Source organism: Peromyscus leucopus, chromosome X (genome assembly GCF_004664715.2).
Source record: "Peromyscus leucopus breed LL Stock chromosome X, UCI_PerLeu_2.1, whole genome shotgun sequence".
Classification (NCBI taxonomy): domain Eukaryota; kingdom Metazoa; phylum Chordata; class Mammalia; order Rodentia; family Cricetidae; genus Peromyscus; species Peromyscus leucopus.
This window is the reverse complement of record NC_051083.1, coordinates 22624855-22651234: the sequence shown is the minus strand read 5'-3', so window position 1 is coordinate 22651234 and position 26380 is coordinate 22624855. Positions and strand designations below refer to the sequence as shown.

The 26380-nt window shown below is 41.9% G+C and overlaps 1 protein-coding gene across 3 annotated transcripts in view; it reads left to right on the top strand.

Moving 5' to 3' along the window:
* The window catches only part of Shroom2 (shroom family member 2), a 176845-nt gene extending 151523 nt beyond the window's left edge, over window positions 1-25322 (top strand). For all 3 annotated transcript variants that reach the window (XM_028857699.2, XM_028857701.2, XM_028857700.2), the window contains 5 exons: window positions 5423-5632; window positions 11617-12162; window positions 13960-14122; window positions 20529-20801; window positions 22494-25322. In XM_028857699.2, coding sequence (XP_028713532.1) covers window positions 5423-5632; window positions 11617-12162; window positions 13960-14122; window positions 20529-20801; window positions 22494-22760 — 1459 coding nt within the window. In that variant the 3' untranslated portion in view covers window positions 22761-25322. The remainder of the gene's footprint in view (window positions 1-5422; window positions 5633-11616; window positions 12163-13959; window positions 14123-20528; window positions 20802-22493) is intronic.
* The last annotated feature ends 1058 nt before the right edge of the window (window positions 25323-26380 follow it).

Below are 26380 nucleotides of genomic sequence, written 5' to 3'. Positions count from 1 at the left end.
TTCCTGTCGGTTCGTTTTTTTATAGTATGTCGTTCTGCCTTCTCATTGGTTGTAAACCCAAACACATGACTGCCTCGTCACTGTCTGAATGTACAGCCCTCTAGGTCTTAAAGGCATATGTCTCCAATGCTGGCTATATCCCTGAACACACAGAGATCTTATGGGATTAAAGGCATGTGCCACCACCGCCACACTCTTGCTATGGCTCTAATAGCTCTGACCCCCAGACAACTTTATTTATTAACATACAATCAAAATAATAATTCAGTACAATTAGATTACCACCACAGCCCCCCTAAGTGCCAAGATTATAGGCCTTTTGTCACTTGTGTTTTATTTCAAATGAATGAAAAATGGACAAGCCTGGCTATTCAACAGGCTGAAGCTGATACATCACAAGTGCAAGGCCTACTTGGGCTATGGAATGAATTAAAGGACAAGTTGAACAACTTACTGAGACCCTGTCTTAAAATAAAAAAGGGGGCTAAGGATATAGTTCTGTGGTAGGGCACATGCTAGCATGCATAAAACCCTGGGTTCATTTCCTAGTTATCCCCACCAAAAGCCAGATAAGGTGGTACGTGCCTAATCTCAGCACTTGGGAGGCTGAGGCAGAAGGATGGTAAGTTTGAGGCTAACATAGTATCAATGAAAATTCCTGGAAAGAAGCTCTGTTTGTACAGGCTAATTGGTTGTTTAAAACTGTAGTAATATGAAGATGTTGGAATGTTTCACTTGGACTAGCTTTAGCCCTGTGAATAACCATTTCTTGTCTACCTCTGTGTTGGAATATCTTGTGACTAGTAAATTAAAACCTTTGGAATCTATTCACTTAGTGGACCATTAGCTTCTACCATCCCAAAGATAAGAATGTCATCAGATAACATCTCAGGTCTATAGGAAAAATCCCCCCAATCTTTCTGTAATCACCTCTGGTGTACACACCAAGTGTATTTTAAATTTGCCTTGTATGACTTTCTTTGTTTGGTAAAACTATGAATCTTCTTCCATATTTGAACATGGAATTTGGGGCAACCTAAACATGTGTTCCTGAGTTACAGTTACTCAAATATGGCCCCTGAATAAACTATCTCTTATTCCCTTAAGGTGAGAATTGTGATTTTTGCATCAACAGTTATGTACTGTATGAGACCCTGATTTAGAAAAATAGTATAAATCGGGCTGGAGAGATGGCTCAGAGGTTAAGAGCACTAACTGCTCTTCCAGAGGTCCTGAGTTCAATTCCCAGCAACCACATGGTGGCTCACAACCATCTGTAATGAGATCTGGCACCCTCTCCTGTATATATAATAAGTAAATAAATCTTTAAAAAAAAAGAAAAATAGTATAAATCAAAGGATGCACAGCCATGCATCTACATATATAACATACAACAGAGTATGGATACATAGCACATATACATATATGCACTACTGGCACACATGTACATTCACATACACATCCACACAGACAATATATATCTATTTATAAATATATGCCTACATTCAAACATAGCACAAACATATCATACTAGCCTCTGTCTGCGTTATATATCTCTTGAGCACCATTAAAAACACACAGAAGCCGGGCGGTGGTGGCGCACGCCTTTAATCCCAGCACTCGGGAGGCAGAGGCAGGCAGATCTCTGTGAGTTCGAGGCCAGCTTGGTCTCCAAAGCGGAAAGGCGCAAAGCTACACAGAGAAACCCTGTCTCGAAAAACTAAAAAACAAAAACAAAAAACACCAATATACACAAAATAAAATAACTTTGCCAGGCGGTGGTGGCGCACGCCTTTAGTCCCAGCACTCAGGAGGCAGAGCCAGGTGGATCTCTGTGAGTTCGAGGCCAGCCTGGTCTCCAAAGCGAGTTCCAGGAACGGCGCAAAACTGCACAGAGAAGCCCTGTCTCGAAAAACAAATAAACAAACAGACAAACAAAAAAAATTTAGCTGGGCGGTAGTGGCGCACGCCTTTAATCCCAGCACTCGGGAGGCAGAGGCAGACGGATCTCTGTGAGTTCGAGGCCAGCCTGGTCTACGAAGTGAGTTCCAGAAAAGGCGCAAAGCTATACAGAGAAACCCTGTCTTGGGAAAAAAAAAAAAAAAAAAAACCCACAGATTTGAATATGGTCCCAACAGAACTCAAAATTGTTACATTTTGGTCCTTTTTTTATTATGTATATCTGTGACCTGATTTACTGGATTCTTATTAACTAGGGCAGTTAAAATCAGTTGGTGATTTTATAGTGTTGACCCTGCAAGCTTGGAGTTTGAAAGGGCCAAGAAAAATAGAGAAGGGAATTGTTGGGGGAAGGTACATTAAATTGTTGTGTCAATTGTAGTGTGAATGAAGATAACTTTTTAGGTAGATCATTGTGTACTAAACTGCTAACATAAGTGAGCTCTGCTATGCACTGCTCTGCCAAATACAGAGCCCTCTAATGCTATATGGGGTGTTTCTAGAGTAAACCAAGAAGGAACCTAGGCGGTTATCTAGCCAGGAGACAAGCCCAGTCTAGCTCAAGGCATATTTTCTCAGCATATCTTTTGCCCCAAGTCATTATTTACTAACCCCTCTTTGCAAGTGAAGCTGCCTCTGGTGTATGAGTTCTCTTCAGTTTCTGAGTAAGTCTCAGACACTTCAGTCTGAGATCAGAGATTAGAAATCAGAGATTGCTAAACTGCTCATATAGTTTAACAGTATAGTGCTTGCTTAGCATGTGTGAAAGCATGCTTTCAACCCTCCAGGCCAGTGTCATTTTGCAAATATGCTTCCTTTTTAACCAGTGTTCATGTGAGTAACTAACAATACTTAGATTTTAGCAATAAATTGCAGCTCATTTGATTCTGGTTATATAATATACAGTGGCTGTTTATCAAATACTAAGTACCAGGATCTTTTGGCTGAACACATGGCTACTGCATTTCAGGAAGTTAATATTAGGGAAAGCAGTTCATGAGGACCTAAGTTGTTTTGTTTTCCTAGTGATACCAGGGAAATTGGGGTCCCCTCATGAATAAAAGAATTTAAGAATGGCCTGAAACAGAAACTTGAGGACAATTTCATTAGAGTTTAAAAGAAGAACCTCAGGGCAGGCAAACTGTAAACCTAAGCAGCTATGCAGAAGGGGAGACTGGAGGAGAGAAGGAAAAAGAACCATGTTGATTGAGTTAAGCCAGTATGGAACTCAGCCACATGGTGTGAAGGAAAGCCTTATAGAATGTGAAAAGGGGCATGGGATGTAGCTTATTTGGTAGAGTGTCTGCCTAGGAAGAATGAAAAGCCCATGTACTAGAGAAAGTATACTTAGGCTCTGGCTAGCATTGAAAAAGAAGAAACAAACAACAACAAAAGGAAAGGTTATACTCTTCTAAGGCAGGCAAACCCTACAGAACATCTTAGCAGCTTGTAGGGACTACACTCGGGAGCAGGAATTCAGGGAAGGAAAAGTACATTGTCTAAGTAAAAGGCTATTCCTTCTATCTTTCTTAGCATGGTTTAAAGATGAACCCACCCTCTTGAGTCCCTTAGCCAGGTCAGTAGCCAGCTCAGGAATGTTAAATCTCTACACAGGCCAGAGATTTCATCCTCTCTGCAAGAGGAAATAATTTCCCTTAATGAGTCTTTACTGCTGCTGTGTCATTAGGATGTCAGTTTCTAGCTCCGTGTTGTTTAGCTCTCTGTTTTTGGAATGTAGGGCGTCAGAGTGCTCTACTCTGGAGTATGTGTTAACCCAGGACAGGACCTTCCTCTCTCCTCTCCTCAGAACACAGCAGGGTTAGCATCCACAAGACAGGACACTGGTATAATAGTCCTGCAGACTCCACCTGTAACACCGAGATATTATGCATCATGTCCAGGTTGTAAAAAGAGGCATCTTAAGTACTCTGGATATGAAACAGGGATGGGTCTGCATTCCTCTTGTCAGTGACTAGGTTATATCATCTCATTGCTATTTATACATGCTGTCCTTTGGTTTAGTAGCAAAGTTTTCTTGGTAGTGTGTCCCTTCCCCCCAACCTATTGATCAAACTTAGAGCCTTTCACATATTAGGCAAGTGTCCTACCACTGAACTATATACTGTATCCCTCAAAAGTCAACTTGTTGATTGTTTTTGAGACAACTCACTTTGTAGCCCAGTCTGACTTTTAACTAGATGCAGTCTTCCCACGTTGGCCTCCCAAATACTGGGATTACATGAAACACCATGCCCAGCTCAAAAGTCAAATTTAGACTGAGAATTGCTCTTTTCCTTAAATCAAGGGTTTGTTTTCTCCTTGGGATTGGTTTGGTGTAGTTTGTTGGCAGAGGTACTACACCCTGAATTGTTACAAATTTGCTAGTCAGCCCATAGGCTTTTGACATGGATAATCATATATCCAGACCAGCTTCAATATGTATGTCATGGGCGTGGCCTATGTGTATATATGTATGTTCATGTGAAATGATAGTGTAAGGGGAAACTCTGTAAGTCATAGCTGCTTCCAAAATAAGCAGTTGTTGTTTTTCTCATTTGTCATGTCTTATTTTAAAGGTTTTTATGACTGAATTGATTCTTGGCCCATCTTGAAAAGGTCTGTCCCTATATATATATATAAGCATTTTCCATATGCTGTGTAAAAATATTACAACTTGAATTAAATAGTCCCAAATATATTTGGATCTGACAATTTTCACAAAAACATGATTTTTTTCTTTTTTGTGGGGATGTATTTCTTTTAATTAAAGAAATGTAGTTGGTATGTACATGTGTGTCTATGCCAGATCTATATGTATGTGCCGTTAATGCCTCATGTTCCATATAGAACATGTTCCACATATAGCCTAACATATATAGCATGTGTTATAGATTGTTACCACATCACAAGTGGCAGTAGGCACAGGTGTTAGAAAATTTGTAGTCCTTAAAATGATATAACAGAGAAGATCCTAATCAGAATTCTTGCCTAATTTTTATTACATCTTCCTCTAGACAAGCAGATGCCCAGTGTTAGGAAGTCAGTTTGAGAACATTGCACGACCTACTGAATGAGAACCCACAGGCCAATTCCACATTGCCAGAATTGTTCCACTCCCAGGAAGACCCAGAGCCTCCACAGGATGGCCTGGACCAAGCCAGTACTCTATCTCAAAAATATACACTCAGAGGAGAGCACACTGTCAGACTTGGGACCCCAAATCCAGGGTCCTCCTTCACCCCTACCTGTTCAGGAGCACACTTTGTAGCCAGTGAGCACAGCCTGGAACCCTAAGAAGACAGCCTCACTTCAGAAGCCTTCAGTGCCTAATCTCGAGCCCAAGAAGTACTGGAGCCTAGAGAGTACATCTACAGACTCTTACCTAGCTGTCCCAACAAGTCCTCACTAGCACCATTTACTGAGTCCTGGATGTGTGTGTGATTCACCTGTCCTTCTCTTGTAGCCCCTCTGTGCTCAACAGTGCCCAGCCACAAGACAGCCAGCATGTGAATGAGGATACAACTTTCCCTCAGCCAGAAGCCCAGCTCTCTTCCAAGTGTCGGCAGCTACAGACATCAACCATGGAAACCTCTCGCTCCCCTTCACCCCAGTTTGCCCCACAGAAGCTGACAGATAAGCCTCCCCTGCTTATCCATGAAGACAACTCAGCAAGGTATTGTCCTATGACAGCATGTTATGTATTCATTCCATCATCCCTTCAGTGTTTGTTGCCGGAGCCTTGCTGCAGCTTCAAACACTAGGGTAAAAATTGGCCATAGAAAATTGTGTGGAGAATGAGCCACAGCTCAAATGACCAGTTATAATTTAGTGACATCATGATCTCCTTCGTGCTGAATTCATTTCCATTTGTCTTATTCCCTGGCACATGCAGACTAAGCATGTTTTGCCAGTGATCAAAATCAGACTTAACCTAAGTATAAGATCTTCAGGTAAAGTTAAGTAATGTCCAATAGTTTCATACTCTTTAAATTTCCCCCTCTCTCCTTCCTTCCCTCTTGTTGTTGCTGTTGTTTTTGATACAGGATCTTGATGTGTAACTTGGGTTGGTCTTGAACTCACTGTGTAGCCTAGATTGTCTGTGTAACCTATAACGTCTTTGAACTCTTCATCTTATTGCCTCTAACCTCTAAAGTGCTAAGATAGCCAAGGACTCTATTAACCGAGCTATATCCATAGTTCCTCAACCTACCACCCTTAAACTTCTGAATAACTCAGATTAAAAAGCCCAGTGTCATGGACTACCTCTTTTCAAGTTATTGGTCAGTAAGGTCTCATAGACCCCATCCATTATAGCAATTACCATTGCTCTTGGTTACCTTCCAGAACTTCATGGTAAGATCCTATTGCTGAAGATACCACATACTTGAATCATAAAACATGAAAACAAGCTGGTAATGACCTAAAAGCTTCAATACCACTGGCTAGCTTCATATTGCTAGAAGGTGTTATTGACAATACTAGGGGAATAAACTAATCAACAATCTTACCCAGCTTTGAACTCTGGGAATTATAATGATGAATTGCCTGTAAAGATCTACTGGTGCAATAGTGATAGGAATGTTATGGGAGTAACCAACTATTTTCTGATTGGGTTTAAGAGCTGCTCCACAAAACAGAACTTACGTCTGCTACTGTTAACAGTGCCAGGAACTCATAGCTGGGTAGGTCTTAGACCCTAGGAGAGAAAGGGAAGCAACTACTATCATTCTGCTAAGTGGACATGGCATTAAACCTTCCCTTAAGTACTTGTCTTTATACCCATAGGTTGGTACATCTTAACCCTCATCAGATAAACTTCTTTTGCAATAGAAGACAATTAACATAGAGATAAATAACTCTTGCAGAGAATATGAAACTTCTAAGTTTTCAACTCTAAATGGGACATGATATCACACCTTCTCCCAAAGTTCAGAGATCATTGTGGAAGAGTGGCTGGAAAACTTGTAAGAGGCAGATGTAGTAAATGACTACAATGAAACTGTTTTCCAGACAGCACAGGACAGCTGCACATAGGGGCTCACAGTGGCTTTGACTGCATGCACAAGATTAAGCCAGACAAATCCCAGCATAGATGTCACAAAGTCCCACCTCCTACTGAGAAGCTGTTGGCAATCAATGAGAGAGGGAGAGTCAGTTTTTCTTTCAAGATGTGTCCCCTGGGTGGCTACCCATGCTCCAACAGACAGTCCTACATCCATGCACGTACTAACAACACTAAGTGGACTCAGAGGTTTTAAAAGACAAAGCAAAACAGAAAGCAACATAAAATTGGGAAGGAATAGTGGGGGAATGTGGGGTGGATTTGATGAAAACATGAGTATGTGTGGAATTCTCAAATAATAAAAAATCATTTTAGAAAGGACATCATTGATGTAATTATATCTCTGTCCTAGTTAGGTTTCTACTGCTGTGATAAGGTCCATGACCAAAAGCAACTTGGGGAGGAAAGGATCTCTTTCACCTCACAGCTTATAAACCATCATTAAAGAAAATCAGAGCAGGAACTGAAGCAGAGACCTTGGAGGAACACTGCTGACTGGCTTGTTCTCTATGGCTTGCTCAGACTGCTTTCTTTTTTTTTTTGTTGTTGTTGTTTATTATTAAGAAATGTTCTATTCATTTTACATACCAACAACAGATACCCCTCTCCTCCCTCCTCCCACCCCCCAGCCTCCCCTCCTAGCCCATCCCCCATTACCACCTCCTCCAAGGCAAGGTCTCCCATGAAGAGACAGCAGAGCCTGGTATACTCAGTTGAGGCAGGTCCAATCCCCTCCCCCTGTACCAAGGCTGTGTAGGATGTCCCACCATAGGCACTGGGCTCCAAAAAGCCCACTCATGCACCAGGGATGGATCCTGATCCCAGTGCCAAGGGGACCCTTAAGCAGGTCAAGCTAAACAACTATCTCGACTATGCATAGGGCCTAGTCCAATTTTATGGAGGCTCCACAGCTATTGGTCTGCTGTTCATGAGTTCCCACTAGTTTGGTTTGGTTGTCTCTGTAGGTTTCCCCATCATGATCTTGATGCCCCTTGCTCATAGAATCCCTCTTCTCTCTCTCTCTCTCTGCAACTGGACTCCTGGAGCTCAGCTTGTTGTTTGTCTGTGGATCTCTGCATTTGCTTCCATCAGTTACTGGATGGAGGCTCTATGATGGCAGTTAGGGTATTCACCAATCTGATTACTGAAGTAGGCTAGTTCAGGCACCCTCTCCACTATTGCTAGTTATCTAAGGTGGGGTCATCCTTCTGGATTCCTGGGAACTTCCCTAGCACTCTGTTTCTCCCTATTCCCATGATGTCTACCTCTATCATGGTATCTCTTTCCTTGTTCTCCCACTCTGTCCCTGTTCCAGCTCTACCATACCATTCCCTTATGTTCTCATCCCCCATCCCCTACCCTCCATTGTGATCCATTCGTCCCTCTTAGGGTCCTCCTTGTTAGCTAGCTTCTCTGGAGCTGTGGGTTGTAGTATGGCTATCCTTTGCTTTCATCTAGTATCCATTTATGAGTGAAAACATACCATGTTTGTCTTTCTGACTCTGGGTTAACTCACTCAGGATGATATTTTTTAGTTCCATCCATTTTCCTGCAAATTTCATGATGTCATTGTTTTTTACTGCTGAGTAGTACAACATTGTATATATGTGCCACATTTTCTTTATCCATTCTTTGGTTGAGGGGCATCTAGGTTGTTTCTAGGTTCTGGTTATTACAAATAATTCTGCTATGAACACAGTTGAGTATATGTCCTTCTGATATGATTGAGCATTCCTTGGGCTATGCCCAAGAGTGGTATAGCTGGGTCCTGAGGTAGATTGATATCCAATTTTCTGAGATACCACCATACTGATTTCCAAAGTGGCTGTACAAGTTTGCACTCCCACCAAAAGTGGAGGAATGTTCCCCTTGCTCCACATCCTTTCCAGCATAAGCTGTTATCAGTGTTTTTGATCATAGCCATTCTGACAGGTGTAAGATGGTATCTGGGTTGTTTTCATTTGCACCTCTCTGATGCAAGGATGTTGAGCAATTCCTTAAATGTCTTTTGGCCATTTGAGATTCTTCTCTTGAGAATTCTCTGTTTAGCTCTGTAGTCCATTTTTTAATTGGATTGTTTGGTATTTTGATGTATAGTTTCTTAGTTCTTTATATATTTTGGAGATCAACCCTCTGTCAGATGTGGGATTGGTGAAAATCTTTTCCCATTCTGTAGGCTGTCATTTTGTCTTATTGACCATGTTCTTTGCCCTACAAAAGCTTCTCAGTTTGAGGTGGTCCCATTTACTAATTGTTGCTCTCAGTGTCTGTGCTACTGGTGTTATATTTAGGAAGTGGTCTCCTGTGGCAATGCGTTCAAGACTACTTCATACTCTTCTATCAAGTTCAGTGTAACTGGATTTATGTTGAGGTCTTTGATCCACTTGGACTTGAGTTTTGTGCTTGGTGATAGATATGGATATATTTGCAATCTTCTACATGTTGACATCTAGTTATGGCAGCACCATTTGTTGAAGATGCTTTCTTTTTCCCATTGTACAGTTTTGTCAGCCTGCTTTCTTATACAACCCAGGACCACCTGCCACAGTGGGCTGGGCCCTCCCACATCAAATTAATCAAGAAAATGCCCCACAGACTTGCCTGTAGGCCAGTCTGATGGAGGCATTTTCCAATTGCACTTCTTTCTTCCCAGAGGATGTTAGCTTGTATGACATTAACAACCACAGAGAAAACAAACAAACAAACAAAAAACAAAAAACAAAACAAAAAAAAAAAACAAGGGGGCTGGAGAGATGGCTCAGAGGATAAGAGCACTGGCTGTTCTTCCAGAGGTCCTGAGTTCAATTCCCAGCAACCACATGGTGGCTCACAACCATCTACAATAAGATCTGGTGCCCTCTTCTGGCCCGCAGACATACGTGCAGGCAGAACACTGTATACATAATAAATAAATCTTAAGAAAAAAAAAAGAAAAAAAAAAAAAGCACAGTATCCAGTGATGGTGTTGAATTCACAGCTTTATATGTATGCCTCAGCTGTGTTTTATGTCTAAAATGGTATCATTTAAGCATCTTTCAATTAATAGCATTGTTAGGGATCTGGAGGGAAGGTGTCCTAGTCTGGTAGTTTCTGCTTTAATATAATCCCATGGGCTAAGTGGCTTAGAAACAACAGACATGGCTTGCTCATGTTTCTGGAGACTGGAAGACCAAGGTCAAAGTGTGGCAGATTCAGAAACCTGTTTCATAGATGGCACCTTCTTGTTATGTCTTCATATGTAGAGGAGGCAGGAAGCTCTGTAATGTTCTTTTATAAAGATACTATCCATCCATGAGGCTCCATTTTCAACATACCACTTCTCTAAGACCCTGTCTTCTAAGACCATACCTAGGGTATTAAATTTCAATCTAGGAAGCCATACATTGTGGCACATGCCTTTAATTACAGCACTCAAGAGGCAGAGGCAGCTCTGAGGCCAGCCTGGTCTACATAGTGAGACCATGTCTCAAAAAAAAATTAGCCTAGGAATTTGGGTGCACATAAACATTCTTATCATAGCAGTAGGAAAAGCAATAAGATGACCTATGTGATAGACAGCATTTTCATATGCCAGTCAGCTTAGGGTTCCTATAGCTTCTCAAGTCATTAGAACTATAGTGAACACAGTGGGCTTCATAGCAAAACAAAGTGTCTTACATTGGGGATGAAGACCTGTGTGAATCTAGGAAGTGGCTTTTGTCCCAGTGAATGCTAGTTTTCTTTTTTGCTTTTTTGAGAATCTATTTGCTGTTTATCACAGACTAGCCACAAACTCAGCAGTCCTCCTGCCTCAGCCTCCCTAGTGCTAGGATTACAGGCATAAGTTACTATGCCTAGCTAAAAACTTGTCTTTTTTAAAACATGTTTGCCCTGGGTAAATCACTGACACTAAAACAGAACAAGTGAATTCCCTGTGTACAGCAGGGTATCCCTTACAGTGGCATGTCTTTGTAAGGGTGGCTTCAGGTGTCAATATGTGGGAGACACATGGAACATGGGATGCAGTGCACATGACAAAGCTCCTGAGAGGGACTCATGGGTGGAGGTACTCAGCAATGATTCCAAGCACAGCAACTCCCAATAGAAGTCTTCCAGGGACATGGAAGGCCACCCAGGCACCTGATGGTATACAACAACCTACTTTTAGACTTGTAGTAATTCTATCCACTGATGATTTTTCCTACAAAGGAAGTTTAACAAATAGGGCTTGATGCATTTTTTTTTACATTGCCCTCAGAATAAAAGCACGAAATCAAGGAGTGTAGCTATAGCTCATGTGATAGAGCACTTTTCTTCACCTAAGTCCCTGGGTTCAATGCCCAATTTCATAAGAAAGCAAAAATGAATATTAAATATCTCATGTCATCCAGGACCTCTCTCTCCCTCCAGTGCCTATAGGTGTGTGGCAGAGTTTGAGTTGGACTGCTAGGCATCCGGAGACCATGTGAGGGGTCAGATGAGGACAATTTCCAACCTCTGCCTTGTCTTTCTATTTGGCTGGTTGACAGTGGGTCTTTGTGTTGGGATCCCTGTGTGAATTGTGGGTGGGAATCTATACATGTCAAGATTTCAGAGGACAGCCCTTGTCTTTGCAGAATTGAGCGGGTAATGGACAACAACACCACTGTGAAGATGGTGCCCATAAAAATTGTACACTCAGAAAGCCAGCCCGAGAAGGAGAGCCGCCAGAGTCTCGCATGCCCAGCCGAGCTGCCCGCACTGCCCAGTGGGCTGGAGAGGGACCAGATCAAGACATTGAGTACATCGGAGCAGTGCTACTCCCGCTTCTGTGTGTACACACGACAGGAGGTGGAAGCCCCTTATAGAGCCCGCCCTCCAGAGCCCCGGCCTCCCAGCACCCCTGCACCTCCTGTCAGAGATAGCTGTTCTTCCCCTCCCTCCCTCAACTATGGGAAGGCCAAGGAGAAGACCGAGGATGACTTGAAGTCTGAAGAATTAGCCAGGGAGATTGTGGGAAAGGACAAGTCATTGGCTGACATCTTGGACCCCAGTGTGAAGATCAAAACCACCATGGATCTGATGGAGGGAATTTTCCCCAAAGACGAGTACCTTCTGGAGGAAGCTCAGCAGCGGAGGAAGCTGCTTCCCAAAGTCCCCTCACCTAGAGTCACAGAGGACAAGTGAGTAGATAGCACATAACATGGGGTGCTTGTTCCTCATTCCCTATCTCGCAGGCTTAGAAGTGAAAGAAGGGACTTAGGGTAATATTTATATTCCTGATTGCTTCTGGGGGGAGGTGATGGTTTTCTTTTGGGTCCCCAGTACTTAGCACTTTTTGGTAAGTTTTTAAATTATCATACCTGGATTTGATTGTATGGGACTTAGCAGAGGTAAGATGATGCCCACTGCAGCTGCTAATGTCCTTAGCTTACAGCTGGCATGATTATGGCAGTATCCACATGTCCATCCTCTCTAGGGACCTTTAGGAATGTCATTTGGTAGGTTTCTCTGTTACACTGGAGAATGGAGCACTCCTGACATCTAGTGGATAGGCAGCAGATACTACTAAAGATCTTATAGTGTATTAGACAGCCCCCAGATACTCTCAGTGCTGGTCCTGAGAAACCCTCTGTTAGTGTGAGGCTAACTGTCCACCCACTCACCTGTGTTGTGTCCATCATCTAATCTCTATATTCAATATGCATATCATATGCCTGTCCATCTATATATCTGTTTTTAAAGTAGAGTCTCTCTGTGAAACTTGGGCTCCCTTAATCTTGGTCCTTCAGCTTCCCAAATGCTAGGGTTATAGGAATATGCCAGCACACCTGCCTATCTCCCTCCTACCCACTTCTTGATAATGTTGAACTAGATTCCAGGTCCTCATATATATTAGGCAAAGTTGTCATCACTAAGCTATAAGCCTTACCCATTTTATTTTGTTTTGAGACAAGTTACCTATACTGACTTTGAACTCAAAATCTTCCTGCCTTAGATTCCTGAAAACTAGTATTGTATATGTGTCCTACAGCTATCATGTAATCTTTATATGTGTTTAATCTGTGTATCTTTTGTCTACCTGCCTTTCACCTACTTTTGAGTCACATTACAAAGCCTGCTTCTAGCACAAGGATGTTATATTGAACAACATTTTCTTTCATTGGAGATGTTTGTTTGTTTAAATTTCAGTTACCTAGGGGCCAAGGATGCATCTCAGAGGTAAAGTACTTAACCTAGCTTGTGTAAGGACTTGGATTTAATCTGAATCACTGATGGGAAAAGCAGTTTTGCTTCTATGAGAGACATGTGACCATGTGACAGTGTCTAAAAACATTTTGTTTGCTACATCTGGGGGCGTACAGTTGGTATCTAGTATATGGAGCCCAGTGGTTCTGTTCAAGATTCAACAGAGCATACACACACACACACACACACACACACACACACACACACACTCACACACACTTAAAAATTAAAACCTGCCGGGCGGTGGTGGCGCACGCCTTTAGTCCCAGCACTCGGGAGGCAGAGCCAGGCGGATCTCTGTGAGTTCGAGGCCAGCCTGGACTACCAAGTGAGTCCCAGGAAAGGCGCAAAGCTACACAGAGAAACCCTGTCTCGAAAAAAAAAAAAAAAAGGGGAAAAAAAAGAAAGAAAAAAATTAAAACCCTATGGTCCTGGGTTGAGGATACAACTGGGTATGAAAGCATTTGCCTAGCATAGCAAGGCCCACAATTCCCAACCTATTACTGAAAAACAATGGTGGCGATGACTAATAGTCTGTGAACCTTGTAAGTAGTAGTGGGGAAGGGTTTTTTATGTTGTTTTGTTGTTGTTTTAATATTTTGGGTTTCACCTTATTTTCTCATCTTCCTGGTTCTTGTCCTTCTGCCAGTGCCATTTGTCACAGCCCAGGTACTGGGTTCAAAGAGTGTGCATGTGCCACAGCTGATTAAAATTTTGGCCTCTTCACCCAGGAAACAGGACTCAGGTGTGCCAGGGGTCGTGTCCTTGGCCACCAATTCTGCCTATTACAGCACATCAGCCCCCAAGGCAGAACTGCTTATCAAGATGAAAGACCTACCAGAGCCTGAGGAGTATTCAGGGGGTGACTTGGACCATGACCTGTCAGTTAAGAAGGTAAGAAGGAGAAGCACAAATCTGACCTCATCCCAGTAGTTCCAACTCACAACTACTAAGGAGGCTGAGGCAAGAAAATCATTTAAGGCCAGGAGTTCTGGACCAGCCTGGGAAAAATAGCAAGACCTTCCTTTATGCTAACCAAATCCCTTATCATGGTGATATAAGCCTGCAATCCCAGCACTAAGGAGGCTGAGGCAGGAGAGTGGCAAGTTTGAATCAGTCTGTGCTCCACAGTAAGTTCAAGGCCAGCCTGAGCTTCACAGTGAGATCCTTCTTCAAAAAAATTAAAACAAACAAACAAACAAACAAACAACCACTCATTTGTCACCCCAGCAGAGACCTTGTATAACATCTGTGATGTCGTTTATACTTGCTTTTCATGCAAGACATGGTTCAGCATGAATAAGCCCTTCATGCTTAATTATGTTCCAACCTTTCTACAAAGCCTGTGAGGATCCAACTGTAGGTAGACTAGAGAAAGGAACCCTTTCTAAGGGACATTGTGTTATCATTGGAATTATGTATGGCCATAGCCCCCAAAATAAACAACAACAAAAACCCATGTCTATCATAGGCTTGGTAAACCTTACCCTCTACCTGCTTTTGGAAATAGGTTTTATTGAAACATAGCTACATCCATTTGTTTACATATTGACTGTCACTGACCATGTAGCCTACAAGCAGCAAAATATCTACTCTCTATCCCCTAATGGGAAAATTTTGCCAATCCTTGCTATACTACATCAGGTATTAGACAGTTGGAATAGGGTGAATGGATAGAAAGAGACAAATGCCTGTGATTGCAGAAACACAGAGTGATGCCAGGCCCAAGCCCTACAAATGTGTACTGTGTGAGGGAAAAGGAAGCAGGTACAGATGCCCTTGGCGGGAGCTTGGTGATCTTTGGGAAACCTTTGGGCAAGGCTTCAACTTCACTTCTTGAAGGAGGAAAGAAGGTTGGAAATTAAGTCAGGGTCATGTTATTTAGCACCAATGACAATCACTGCAAGGACAGTGTTATCTATTGCTCCCAACCTGGTGATTTGAAAGATAGCACAGCTTGATCTTAATTATGTTAGAAATGTTAGGGAAGGAGTATAGTGACCTATTTATATATTTTAAAAAAAATCCTTTCAGTGTAGAAAATGGTAACCTTTGGGGTCCTGGGAATTAAATACAAAGATGGGGGGTTGGTCTGTTACAGACTTTGAATTAGAGTACTATGTACTTTATTCTAGCCACTTGTCCATATTTTTTAAAACATCAGCATTTTCAGTTTTTCCTCATAAAACAGAAGTCATAGAATTTGAAGCATTTTAATTTAGGCTACAATGTACATACAGGGAACTGCCTTCTTCACAGTTAAGTCTTGTTATTTCATAGTATAATATATTTAAAAGTACATGCCTTGGCCAAGGACGTAGCTCATTTGCAGAATGCTTACCTAGCATAGGCCCTAGATTCATTCTCTAGCACCCTACCCCACAAAGTATACCAAAATATCTTTAAAATCTAGGCGTTGGGTCACATATCTGTAATCCTAGCATTCAGGAGGAAGAGGGAAGAGGATTAACACAAGTTCAAGGTCAGTCTGAGATACCTAGCCAGCAGATACCAGCCAGAGCTACATAGCAAGTCCCTGTCTCAGAAATGCCACCCCCAAAACACAATTTAAAAAATGATCTCACCCACCTTTGCCTATATTGTGCTCTAGCTGTTTATTCTGAAAGGCAACACGTGCTTGGATACTGTGTCACTAAAGGCAACCACTTTGGGTCTGAGTGAATCGCAGAGGCTGAACAGTTTTATTGTATTTTATTTATTTATTTTTGGACACAGAGTCATGCTGTGTAGCCCAGGCTGACCTACAACTTGCTATGTAGTTCAGGCTGAGCTCTAACTTGTATCCCTGCTTCAGCTTCCTAAGTGCTGGGATTATGTAACTACAGTAACACGCCCAGGCAGGCTTACATTTTTAAATAGTAAATATTAATTTGGCCGTTTCCCCCTGTTCTTGGGATGAAAGCTAGGGCCTAAATCATCATAGGTAAGCACTCTACCCCTAAGCTGCATCCTAATCCCCCTTTCAATTAAAACAAAGTGTATGGGGAGGATTCCTATGTATGTGGTGTACACATGTGTGTATGTGGTATACTTAGTTTGGTTTTTAGACAGAGTCTTGCTGTGTAGCCTTGTCTGGCCTGGTACTCCAAATGTATCCCAGGCTGGTCTTAAATCTCTTACAGTCCTATCTCAGCCACCTCCATGCTGGACAGGCATGAACCACAATATCCAGTTCCACATTGTATTTTTACTTTTGCTCTTTGAAAATCAGTGTTTTAGGACTAGGGAGCAGTCTCTGTGGCTACAATGCTCTCTTTAGAAGCAGGAGGGCTAGAGTTCAGATCCCTAGAACCCACGTAAATATATAGTGGATATGACAGACTGCCTGTAATTCCAGTTCTTATGAGACAGAGACTTAGGGCACACAGAGAAGCCAACTAGCTAGAATAGCCAATTTGCCATGGTCTGGGTTCAAGTGAGAGACTCTTCCTTAGTATAGAAGGTGGAGAGCAATCAAGGATGACACTCATGTGAACCTCTGGCCTTCACACACATGCTGAGATCTATATACATACATATATGCATGCACACTACATATACATGTAACGGATAGAGGGTGCACCCATGATCCTAACATTGAGGTTGAATCAAGAGGACCACAAGTTTTAGGCCAGTTTCTAGACTATACAGAAAGACTCTTGTCTCAACAACAGTAACATCAGAAACAAAATCAATGATTTAGGACTAGGGATGTAACTAAGTGACAGAGGTCACTGTGTTTGATCCCCAGGATCACATAAAAAATAATAATAAATAAAAATTATCCTTTAAACAGTGGTTCTCAACCTTCCTAATGCTGTGACCCTTTAAAATAGTTCCTCATGTTGTAGTGACTCCCAACCATAAAATTATTTTCATTGCTACTTCATAACTGTGATTTTGCCACTGTTATGAACCACAATGTAAATATCTGTGTTTTTTAATGGTCTTATGAAACATCTGTGAAAGGGTCATTTGACCCCAAGGGTTGAACCCCACAGCTTGAAAACCACTGCCTTAAATGGCTTCTGTAGGGGTGGGTTATAATGTTAATGTGTACTGGTCTGTCTGAGGAAAATGGGGTTCTAGAAACGAATGCCTAGTGGTAGCTGCACAGAAGTATGAATGTGCTAAATTCCACATTGCCACACACTTAAAAATAGTCAAAATGTGGGTCTGTGTAGCTTGGTGATATAGTGCCTAGAATGAACAAGGCCCAGAGTTAATATCCCCAGCACTGCAAAAAAAGTGAAAGTTGAAATGTTAAATGGTTTATGGTACATATCTATTTTCCATAGTAATCTATTTGTCAGATTGAGGGCAGTAGATTATACTGAAAGATGTCTCAGAAGGTTACTGACATTTCTTTACATGTTACTTCTGCCTCTCTGTGATGAGACACTTGACATAGACCACATTAGAGAATGAAGATTTTTATTAATCATGGTTTCATAGGCTAAATTCTCCAATAGTGGATATGGCATGGTGGAGCAGATCTTTTCACTCATTACAGCCAGGACATAGCTGCACAAGATGCAGCTCTTCAGATCATGCCTAGTGTCTCAGTTCTGTAACCAGGCTCCACCTCCCACACTTACACCACCTCCCAGTAGTCTTTCAAATTCGGAAACCATAGATGGATAAAAGCATTATTTATGTCAGAGCTCCAAGATCTAATTGTCTCTGGAAGCATCCTTCTAGACATGCCCAGAGCTGTGCTTCACTAACAAGCTTTCAGTCCAGTAGAGTTGACAATCAAGATTAACTGTCAGATGTTGTATTCTTAATTGCTAATTATTTGTGAAGAGTACTTTTGAATCATGGTATTTAGTATTTAACTTTTTCTGAGAAGATGAGAACAAACCATCTACTTATGCCAGATAGCATACCAAGGAAAAATCAAAGTGTTAAGTCTTCAGTATTGTTTTATTGAAAGAAATAATTCAGTCAAGAGACAGGCAGATTAAGCAAAAAGTTACATAGCAAAACTAAACAAAGCAAACATTCCAAAAATAAATTGGGTGGACTTCCCCAAACACAGAGCAGCCCATGGTTTTTCATTGTGAAATTTTAAGGGATTTTAATGAATATGTATGAGATAGGTAGCATATTCATGGAAAAGGCAACTGGCTTATACTTCTGAAATCATGGTGCACCAAATTTCCTTTTTAAAAGGATATTATTCACACGATCCTCTTAAAAAGCTCACAAAAGGAAGGGTGTCAACCATAATGCAAATGTTGATTCCAGGTCTTTTGAGGGTGTAGACATTTATTAGTACATATGTGTGGGAGAATGTTCTAGCTCCTTAGTTTCTGATAAAGTAGGAACAGCCTACCTACATCAAAGATGTCTAACCACAAGGATGCATTCTGTCAGGAGACCTGGTACCTAAGATACATAACTGAAGTAGTACTCAGTTGCCTCAGTTCTAACTCCTTGCATAACTGGCATCAAAAAGAATACTTCCACCCATATATAGCTTGGTGAATAAATAAGTTTACTAGCTGATCGGAGGTGTCACCACCCTTAATCCCAGCACTTGGGAGGCAGAGGCAGGCAGATCTCTGTAAGTTTGAGGCCAGACTGGTCTACAGAGTGAGTTCCAGGACAGGTTCTAAAGCTATACGGAGAAACCCTGTCTCAAAAAACCAAACCAAAAAAAAAAAATAGAGTTTACTGGATTTACGGAAAGAAGCACAAGTGACCCCTAAAACAATCACATTACTGGAAAACTCTCACCCTTGCTTAGGTAACAACTTCCTAACATAGGTGGAGCCCTTTCCCCCTTCAGTTAAACATTCATAGTCTATACACCATTTTCCACCTCCCAAAGACACGTGCATTGGGGAAAATATCACATGCTCATAGGAAATGTGCAGGAGGAAGTGGCTGGAATCCCAGGAGAGGGTCTAATGGCCTTTTCTATTCTCTTCTTCTCTGAGGGAGAGATAAGAAGCTGATGTTATTGATGGTCTCTTTTCTGCTTTGGGATAATGACAAGGGAGGGAGGGAGGGAGGGAGAGAGGGGAGGAGATTTACATAAGCCTAAAGATTTGAGTTTAATCCCCAGATTTCACAAGGTGTCAGAACAGAACCAAGTCCTCAGCGTTTTCCTCTGACCTGTACATGTGTGCCATGGTATACATGTACTTGCATGCATGAATGCACATGCACATACTAAATTAATAAATTTTAATAAAAATATATGATAGGTGTTTTGCTCAAGGACAGGGATCAAAGATAGCAGTAGACATAAGAATCAAAATGTGTCTGTATGTAAGTCTTTAATTTGTATACTTAAAAAGACAGAGCTCAAGGTATTATATAGATTCTGTGAATCCTTACAAATATAGAGGTTGAAATAGTATCTACTGTGAGTCAAACCGAGGTAGCTCTAGTGTAACAGAACATTCACCAAATGAGAATCTTTTTTGGTTTTTCGAGACAGGGTTTTTCTGTGTAGCTTTGCGCCTTTCCTGGATCTCGCTCTGTAGACCAGGCTGGCCTCGAACTCACAGAGATCCACCTGGCTCTGCCTCCCGAGTGCTGGGATTAAAGGCGTGTGCCACCACCGCCCGTCGAGAATTTATTTTGTTTAACTTTTGTTTTTATGTTTTGAAATAACATCTCACTATATATCCTGGGCCAGCATGGAGTTCATCATCCTTGAGCCTCTGTCTCCCCAGTGCTGAATGAAATTAAAGACACGTAGCACCAGGCCTGGCTTCCTCTTTCTTTCTTGATTCATTCGTGTATTTTTGTGGTGCTGAGGCTGGAACCCAAGACCTCATGCATGCTAGGCAAATGCTTTATCACTGACTTATATATACACGCCATCCCTGTTTTGTTTTTAATACATTTTTATATAAACAAATCAGAGTTTATATATTCAGTAAGTACAATTTAATTTCTTTTAACATTTGTTTGTGTGTATGTGTGCATGTTTGTGTGCGCACCACAGCACATGCATGGAGGTTAGAGTACAACTGATGGGAGTTGGTTCTCCTTTCACCATATGGGTTGTAGGAATGGAACTCAGGTCATCAGACTTGGCAGCAAGCACCTTTATCTGCTGAGCTACCTCTTTGGCTCATACAAACAATGAAGATCATATTTAGTCAGGAGGCCTTCTCCTCTCACTGGTTTTACAAATCCCTCATTATTTGATAGTGCAGAGACTAACACACCCAATCTGGCTGAATTCTTCTCTGACTGTGTATGATTTAGCTACACTAACTTAGGGCACCAGCTTGGGATCATTCTAACAAGTGTCCCTATGCCTCCCTGTGCCCTACAGCAAGAGCTCATCGACAGTATCAGCCGCAAGCTGCAGGTGCTCCGGGAAGCCCGTGAAAGCCTGCTGGAGGACATCCAAGCCAATAATGCTCTAGGGGATGAAGTGGAAGCCATTGTGAAAGATGTCTGCAAACCCAATGAGTTTGACAAGTTCCGGATGTTCATTGGGGACCTGGACAAAGTGGTGAACCTCCTGCTGTCACTGTCAGGCCGCCTGGCCCGTGTAGAAAATGCCCTTAATAATTTGGATGACAGTCCTTCTCCTGGAGATCGGGTACTTGCAAACACATGTGTCTGGGAAATGGGAAGTGGTGAGGATCCTTTAGAAAGGCTGTCCTTGAGGTGCTAAGAAAGTCAGCTCTTAGAAGCCTCATACTGTCTGTGCATGGTCTGTATACTGTTTAGAGCATGGTGCTCTGGTATAGCTGAGGTCCACTCTCTCAGTTTTCTTTCAGTTGACAGACAGACCAAGCTAATGAGATGCAGGGAGTAGGGGGCATTACAGGAATGTACCACCATGTGTATCCTCAGTTTTCTTGCTGGCTTTATTTCATAAGTTATGTTTCAGTCAAACATCTTTCTGTGTTCTTTGCATATTATAGAATTTCATAATGAATCTCTTTATTAATAAAACATCTACTGCAGTCTCCCACCACTATCTTATTAACTTGCAAGCATCCATGTGATTTTTCACAACCTGAACTACATTTGTAGAACAAGTTAATGTCAGCTTATTTTCTGTTTGGAGTTCATTGGCCTTACCTGGCCTCTTTCCATGAAAATATCTTACCTCATTGTTTGTCTCAGGCCTGACAGTACAAGAGGCTCTCTAAAGCTTATATGGTCATGGAAATCCCAAAGAGAGTTTCTGGTTTAGGCCACATTTAGGAACAAGTAATAGCCCCTCTTTTCTGACCTTTCTACCAGTCTCCATGTGAAGACATTGAATACATTCACCTCTCCTTCTTAGTTTCCTTCATCTTGGACTTGGTAGGGTTTCTATTAGATGTGTATATTCTATAAACTGAAAGCAGTGATTGTGAGTTTTGTGTGTTAGAGACATGATTGTCTGTCCAAAGGACACTGACACCCTCTTCCCAAACAGGACACTGAAAAGAGTTAAGGGCTGTTCATACACACCTCCCAGCAGCTCTACCCCTCTACCCTCTGTGTCTTGCTTTTCTGGCCTTTCTTTGTCTTTGTACCACTTTTTGTCGAAGAGTTTAATCCTGCCCTAGAATCGATCAGTCTCAGTCCGTGTGTGTGTGTGTGTGTGTGTGTGTGTGTGTGTGTGTGTGTCCCATGTGTCCATGTGTCCCCATCCGTGTCCATCCATCCGTGTCTTTCCTTCTCCCTCTCATAGTAGAGATTGAACCCATAGACTCATCCATACTAGGAAAACTCTTTACTGCAGAGCTATAGCCCAATCCTACTTTTGCTTTCTATTTTGAGGCCAGGTGTCAGTAAGCTGTCTGGGCTAGATTTGAATTTACTTCATAGCTAAGACATACTTTTCACTTATGAGCTTTCTGCCCCAGTCTCCTGAGTAGCTGAGATTATAAGCCTGAGCCACCAGGCTCAACTTACAGTATTTCCCTTTTTCAATTTTGGGACAAACAGGATCCCCAAGTCCTTTGTCCCTTTGAAGCATGACAGAACTGTCTAGCTGCTGGTCCCTGATTTTAAGGCAAATGGGAGAGAAGGCACAGAGAGAGGAAACCCAGAGGGGCCTATGAGTGCTTCTGGAAGGGTGAAGGAAGGAGGAGCTGTAGAGAAGCTATCCATAGTTAAAAGCACATGTAGACTACATCATGGTCATTCCTATGGAGATCCCATGTGGCTTCAAGGTTTCCATGAACAGTTATAAGACCAGTCTTCAAAAGCTGCAGGGCTTTTAAGGGGTTGGCCAGAATCTTTGCTTTAGCCCTGCCTCAACAGGATTTTCTGTCTCCTTCTCCCTCAACAGCAGTCACTATTGGAGAAACAGAGAATCCTAACCCAGCAGCATGAGGACGCCAAGGAGCTTAAAGAGAACCTGGACCGTCGCGAGCGCATTGTGTTTGACATCCTAGCCACCTACCTCAGCGAGGAGAACCTGGCTGACTATGAGCACTTCGTGAAGATGAAGTCAGCCCTTATCATTGAGCAGCGAGAGCTGGAAGATAAAATTCACTTGGGTGAAGAGCAGCTCAAGTGCTTGTTCGACAGCCTACAGCCTGAGAGAAGCAAATGAGAAGCCCATCCCTGCAGAAGTTGGACACTGAGCCTTGGAGATTAATGCCTGGGAATATAAGAGTGAACCCAAGCCTATTTGCCCATCTTTGGAGAGACACTCTGGAGCCACAAGGCTAGTAAAAAAGCAATAATGTCCTGTTAGTATGTGATGATTTATTTATGTTTTTCATTTCTGTTGGTTTGCTGAGCAGAGTTTTGTATTACACGTGACTTCACAGAATGCCAGGCTTTGCTGGTCAGCAGGGTCCCCTAGGATGTCCAAAGGCTGAGCCCACAATACACGTAAGCACTCCTTTGCAGCAGTGGCACCATTGTTCCTCCCCTGTGTAGATGCCAAATACATCCTTATGGTGCAGGAGAGGAAAGTCCCTTGTGATTTAGCCAGGCATGGGCTGCTGTGTGTTCTGTCCTTGTTCATTCTACAATGTGAGCATTCATTGATCTATCATCATGGCATTCTCTGACCCAGTTAAAATCAGTGATGCTGATAAATTATTGATGTGTTGGAAACATGAACAGTTTCCTAGTGGTTAAAAACCAACTATGAAATGAACAACCTATATATTGGATGCATTCATTCCAAGAGTAAAATCATCACATAACTTGTATGCATGCTTGGAAACACCCTAAACAGATAGCTAGTGTCCTTCTTGTCACATCTTAAATACTTTGAAGTCAAGTGGCATTACTTGGTTAAAAGTGTGTCTACTAATAATGTTATTGCTTGCTCTTTATTTCCTGAGACTAATGGAATATTTTGATGTTTCTTTCCCAAAACACTAATTTGTTTGTGTATGTGATCCTTAATGATAATCGGTCACTTGTCTCTCTTTACTTTTCTGTCTGTTACCGTGGGCCACATGCCATGTACCTTAAGACTTAAGATTCCATCTTCTAGTTTGTCAGAGGTCTTGTGGAGTGATTGCATTTGAAACGGTTTCAAGATTTCTTGTCCTTAGCAGTTAAAAAAGATGACAAATAGAGTGTTACTCATTAAAGCAGTACTGTCATTCTATTGGTTTCCAGTTAACAGGACAGAGATTGGGAAAAAATATTTGTAAATCATGTGTCAGATTTGTTATTCATTTTGTTTTTATTATTATCTGTTTGTTTTAGAAGGGTCTCATGTAACCCAGATTGGCTTCAATCTCCCTATGTAGTCCAGATGACCTTGAACTCCTGATCATCCTGCCTCCACTTCCTGAGCTCTGGGTTTACCAACATACCCCACTTCCATGGCTTCATATATCTGATAAAAGATTTGTATGAAGAACTCCCAACAGTAGAAAACAAACCATTTGAAAAAAGTGGGCAAAAGACTTGACTAGACACTTCACCAAAGAGGATGTATGTATGGCAGATAAACACATAAAAAAATGTTCACCCACCAGTGATGTGTATAACTTACTTACAATAAATGTGTGTAGATTTGGTGTAGTTCAAAAGATGTTTATGTAACTAAATGCATGGTGAAAGATGAGCAAGTCCCTTTAGTGACTTGATGTTTAGGCATCACTAGTCTTGGTTCTGTCAAGGGATTATTTCATTCTTATTTTCCCCTGAGATTACAGCAGGTGCAAAGATTCCCTCTCTGAGCAGTAACCACACCCTTTCCGGAATACACATGCACACTTAGATCCATGTGTATATGCATGTACTCACACTCCCACATACAGTTGTCTTAAAGGACCAGAATCCATGCATTCTGAGCCAGAGGAACAGAGGTTGACACCATAAGCTCTGGTGAAGATGATATCGTCCTCCGTACAGATGAGTCAAGATGGGCAAGCTTCTGTACTGCAGACCACAGATGGCCTTGTTGACAGCCTATCATTATCAGCTGGGAGAAAACCTTTGCAGAAGTGTTGATTCCTATTAAACAAAGCTACGTCTACCTTTCCAAGTCCCTGATCTGCCACTGTAGCCTCCTCCTTCCACTTGGTCATCCCTTGCTGTGAACATGGGTCATGTCAGAAAATGTGATGCTGGCTGTCCACAAACTTTTCAAGGAATTGCAGACTGTTTTGTTTTTAATTTACACCAAGCTATTTACCTGTGGTTCTTTATCCCCAAATACAGTGTTGTGAACATTTTAATGATATGTGTGTAAAATGTGAATAATAGAATTTTGTTTGTCTGTAACCTGCCCTTTCGTGTTGTTCCAGGATTGTCTGTTATGGAGAGCAATATTTAGTGTACTAGCATGCTTGTACTGAAGCACATGACAATTATGTCCATTCCCTGCTTGCCTGTTCCATGTCTGATTAGCAGGGACACAAGAATTCCAGAGAGTCCATGTACGTATGTCTGTGAATAGTGATACTATTGCATAAGAAACAATCTGGTGCTAATGGTTGGTCTTTGGCATGCATAGATGTGGCCATAGCTATGGAACTCTTAACTCTCTGTACACACACTGACCTTGCTTGTGGTCGGTTTTTGTGGCTTTACCCTGAACTCTGCCCTGGCAAAAATGCACATTTGTTCTTGATGCTTACCACTTATCAACAGATCCTCTTGCTTGACTTTAACAAAATAAATAGTGTCTCTTCAAATGAAAGAAAAATGTCTTTATTTCCTACATTGTAGCTTTGTACAAAAATAAAAATACCAGTGATGGGCATGTAGCCCAAGGGAAAAGAGTATGAGCATGGTGCCCTGACTTCAGATACCAGCAGTATACTCCACAAAAAAAAAAATCCTAAGCCAGGCACAGTAGCTAGGTCAACAGTGTGACCATTCATTGCATCTATTATAACCCTCTGACCCAGCCAAAAATCAGTGGTGATAATTAATGTGTAGGAACATGAATGGTTTCCTGGTAGTTAAAAACAAACTGAAATGGACAACATATATTTTGAGTGTACGCAAAGATTAAAATCTTAAGTGCATTAACATACCCATAACAACACTTTTTTTTTAATCATGACATTGTCCTTTATACTACACCACTTTCTTTTTTTTAAGATTTATTTATTTATTATGTATACAGCATGTATGCCTGCAGGTCAGAAGAGGGCACCACATCTCATTACAGGTGGTTGTGAGCCACCATGTGGGTGCTGGGAATTGAACTCCGGACCTCTGGAAGAGCAGTCAGTGCTCTTAACCTCTGAGCCAGCTCTCCAGCCCATATACTACCACTTTCTGAGCAGCCTTTCTGATCAGTCTAGTCCCCTCATGGCCATGGCCTATCCATTCTACCAATCTCTTGCAATCTGGCTTAACTCCCATACCTTTCTTTCTCATCTTACTGGGCACATGAAGCTAGAAACATGGGTTTCTTTGGGGGGTTGTAGCAGGAGGAGTAGGTCTGGGATACATAGTTTTTATGTTGAATCTGCTGTCTGCTGAGCATAAAGTGCCTTGTCTGATGGAAGCTTTTGTCTGAGCAGAGTGTTATCCCCCACCTGGCTCATCTTGGGATCTCAGAAGCAGCCCATCACTTTAATTCAAGGGTTAATGTTCATTCTTGTCAAAGCACTGTTCTTACAAATGCATCATAGCTATTTGCCCACAGACAGAGACAGGATGGACACCAGTTCAAGGCTAGTCTTGGCTACACAATGAGTGTGAGGCCTTGTCCCAGATGAATAGCAGCGGAGATGGTACACCTTG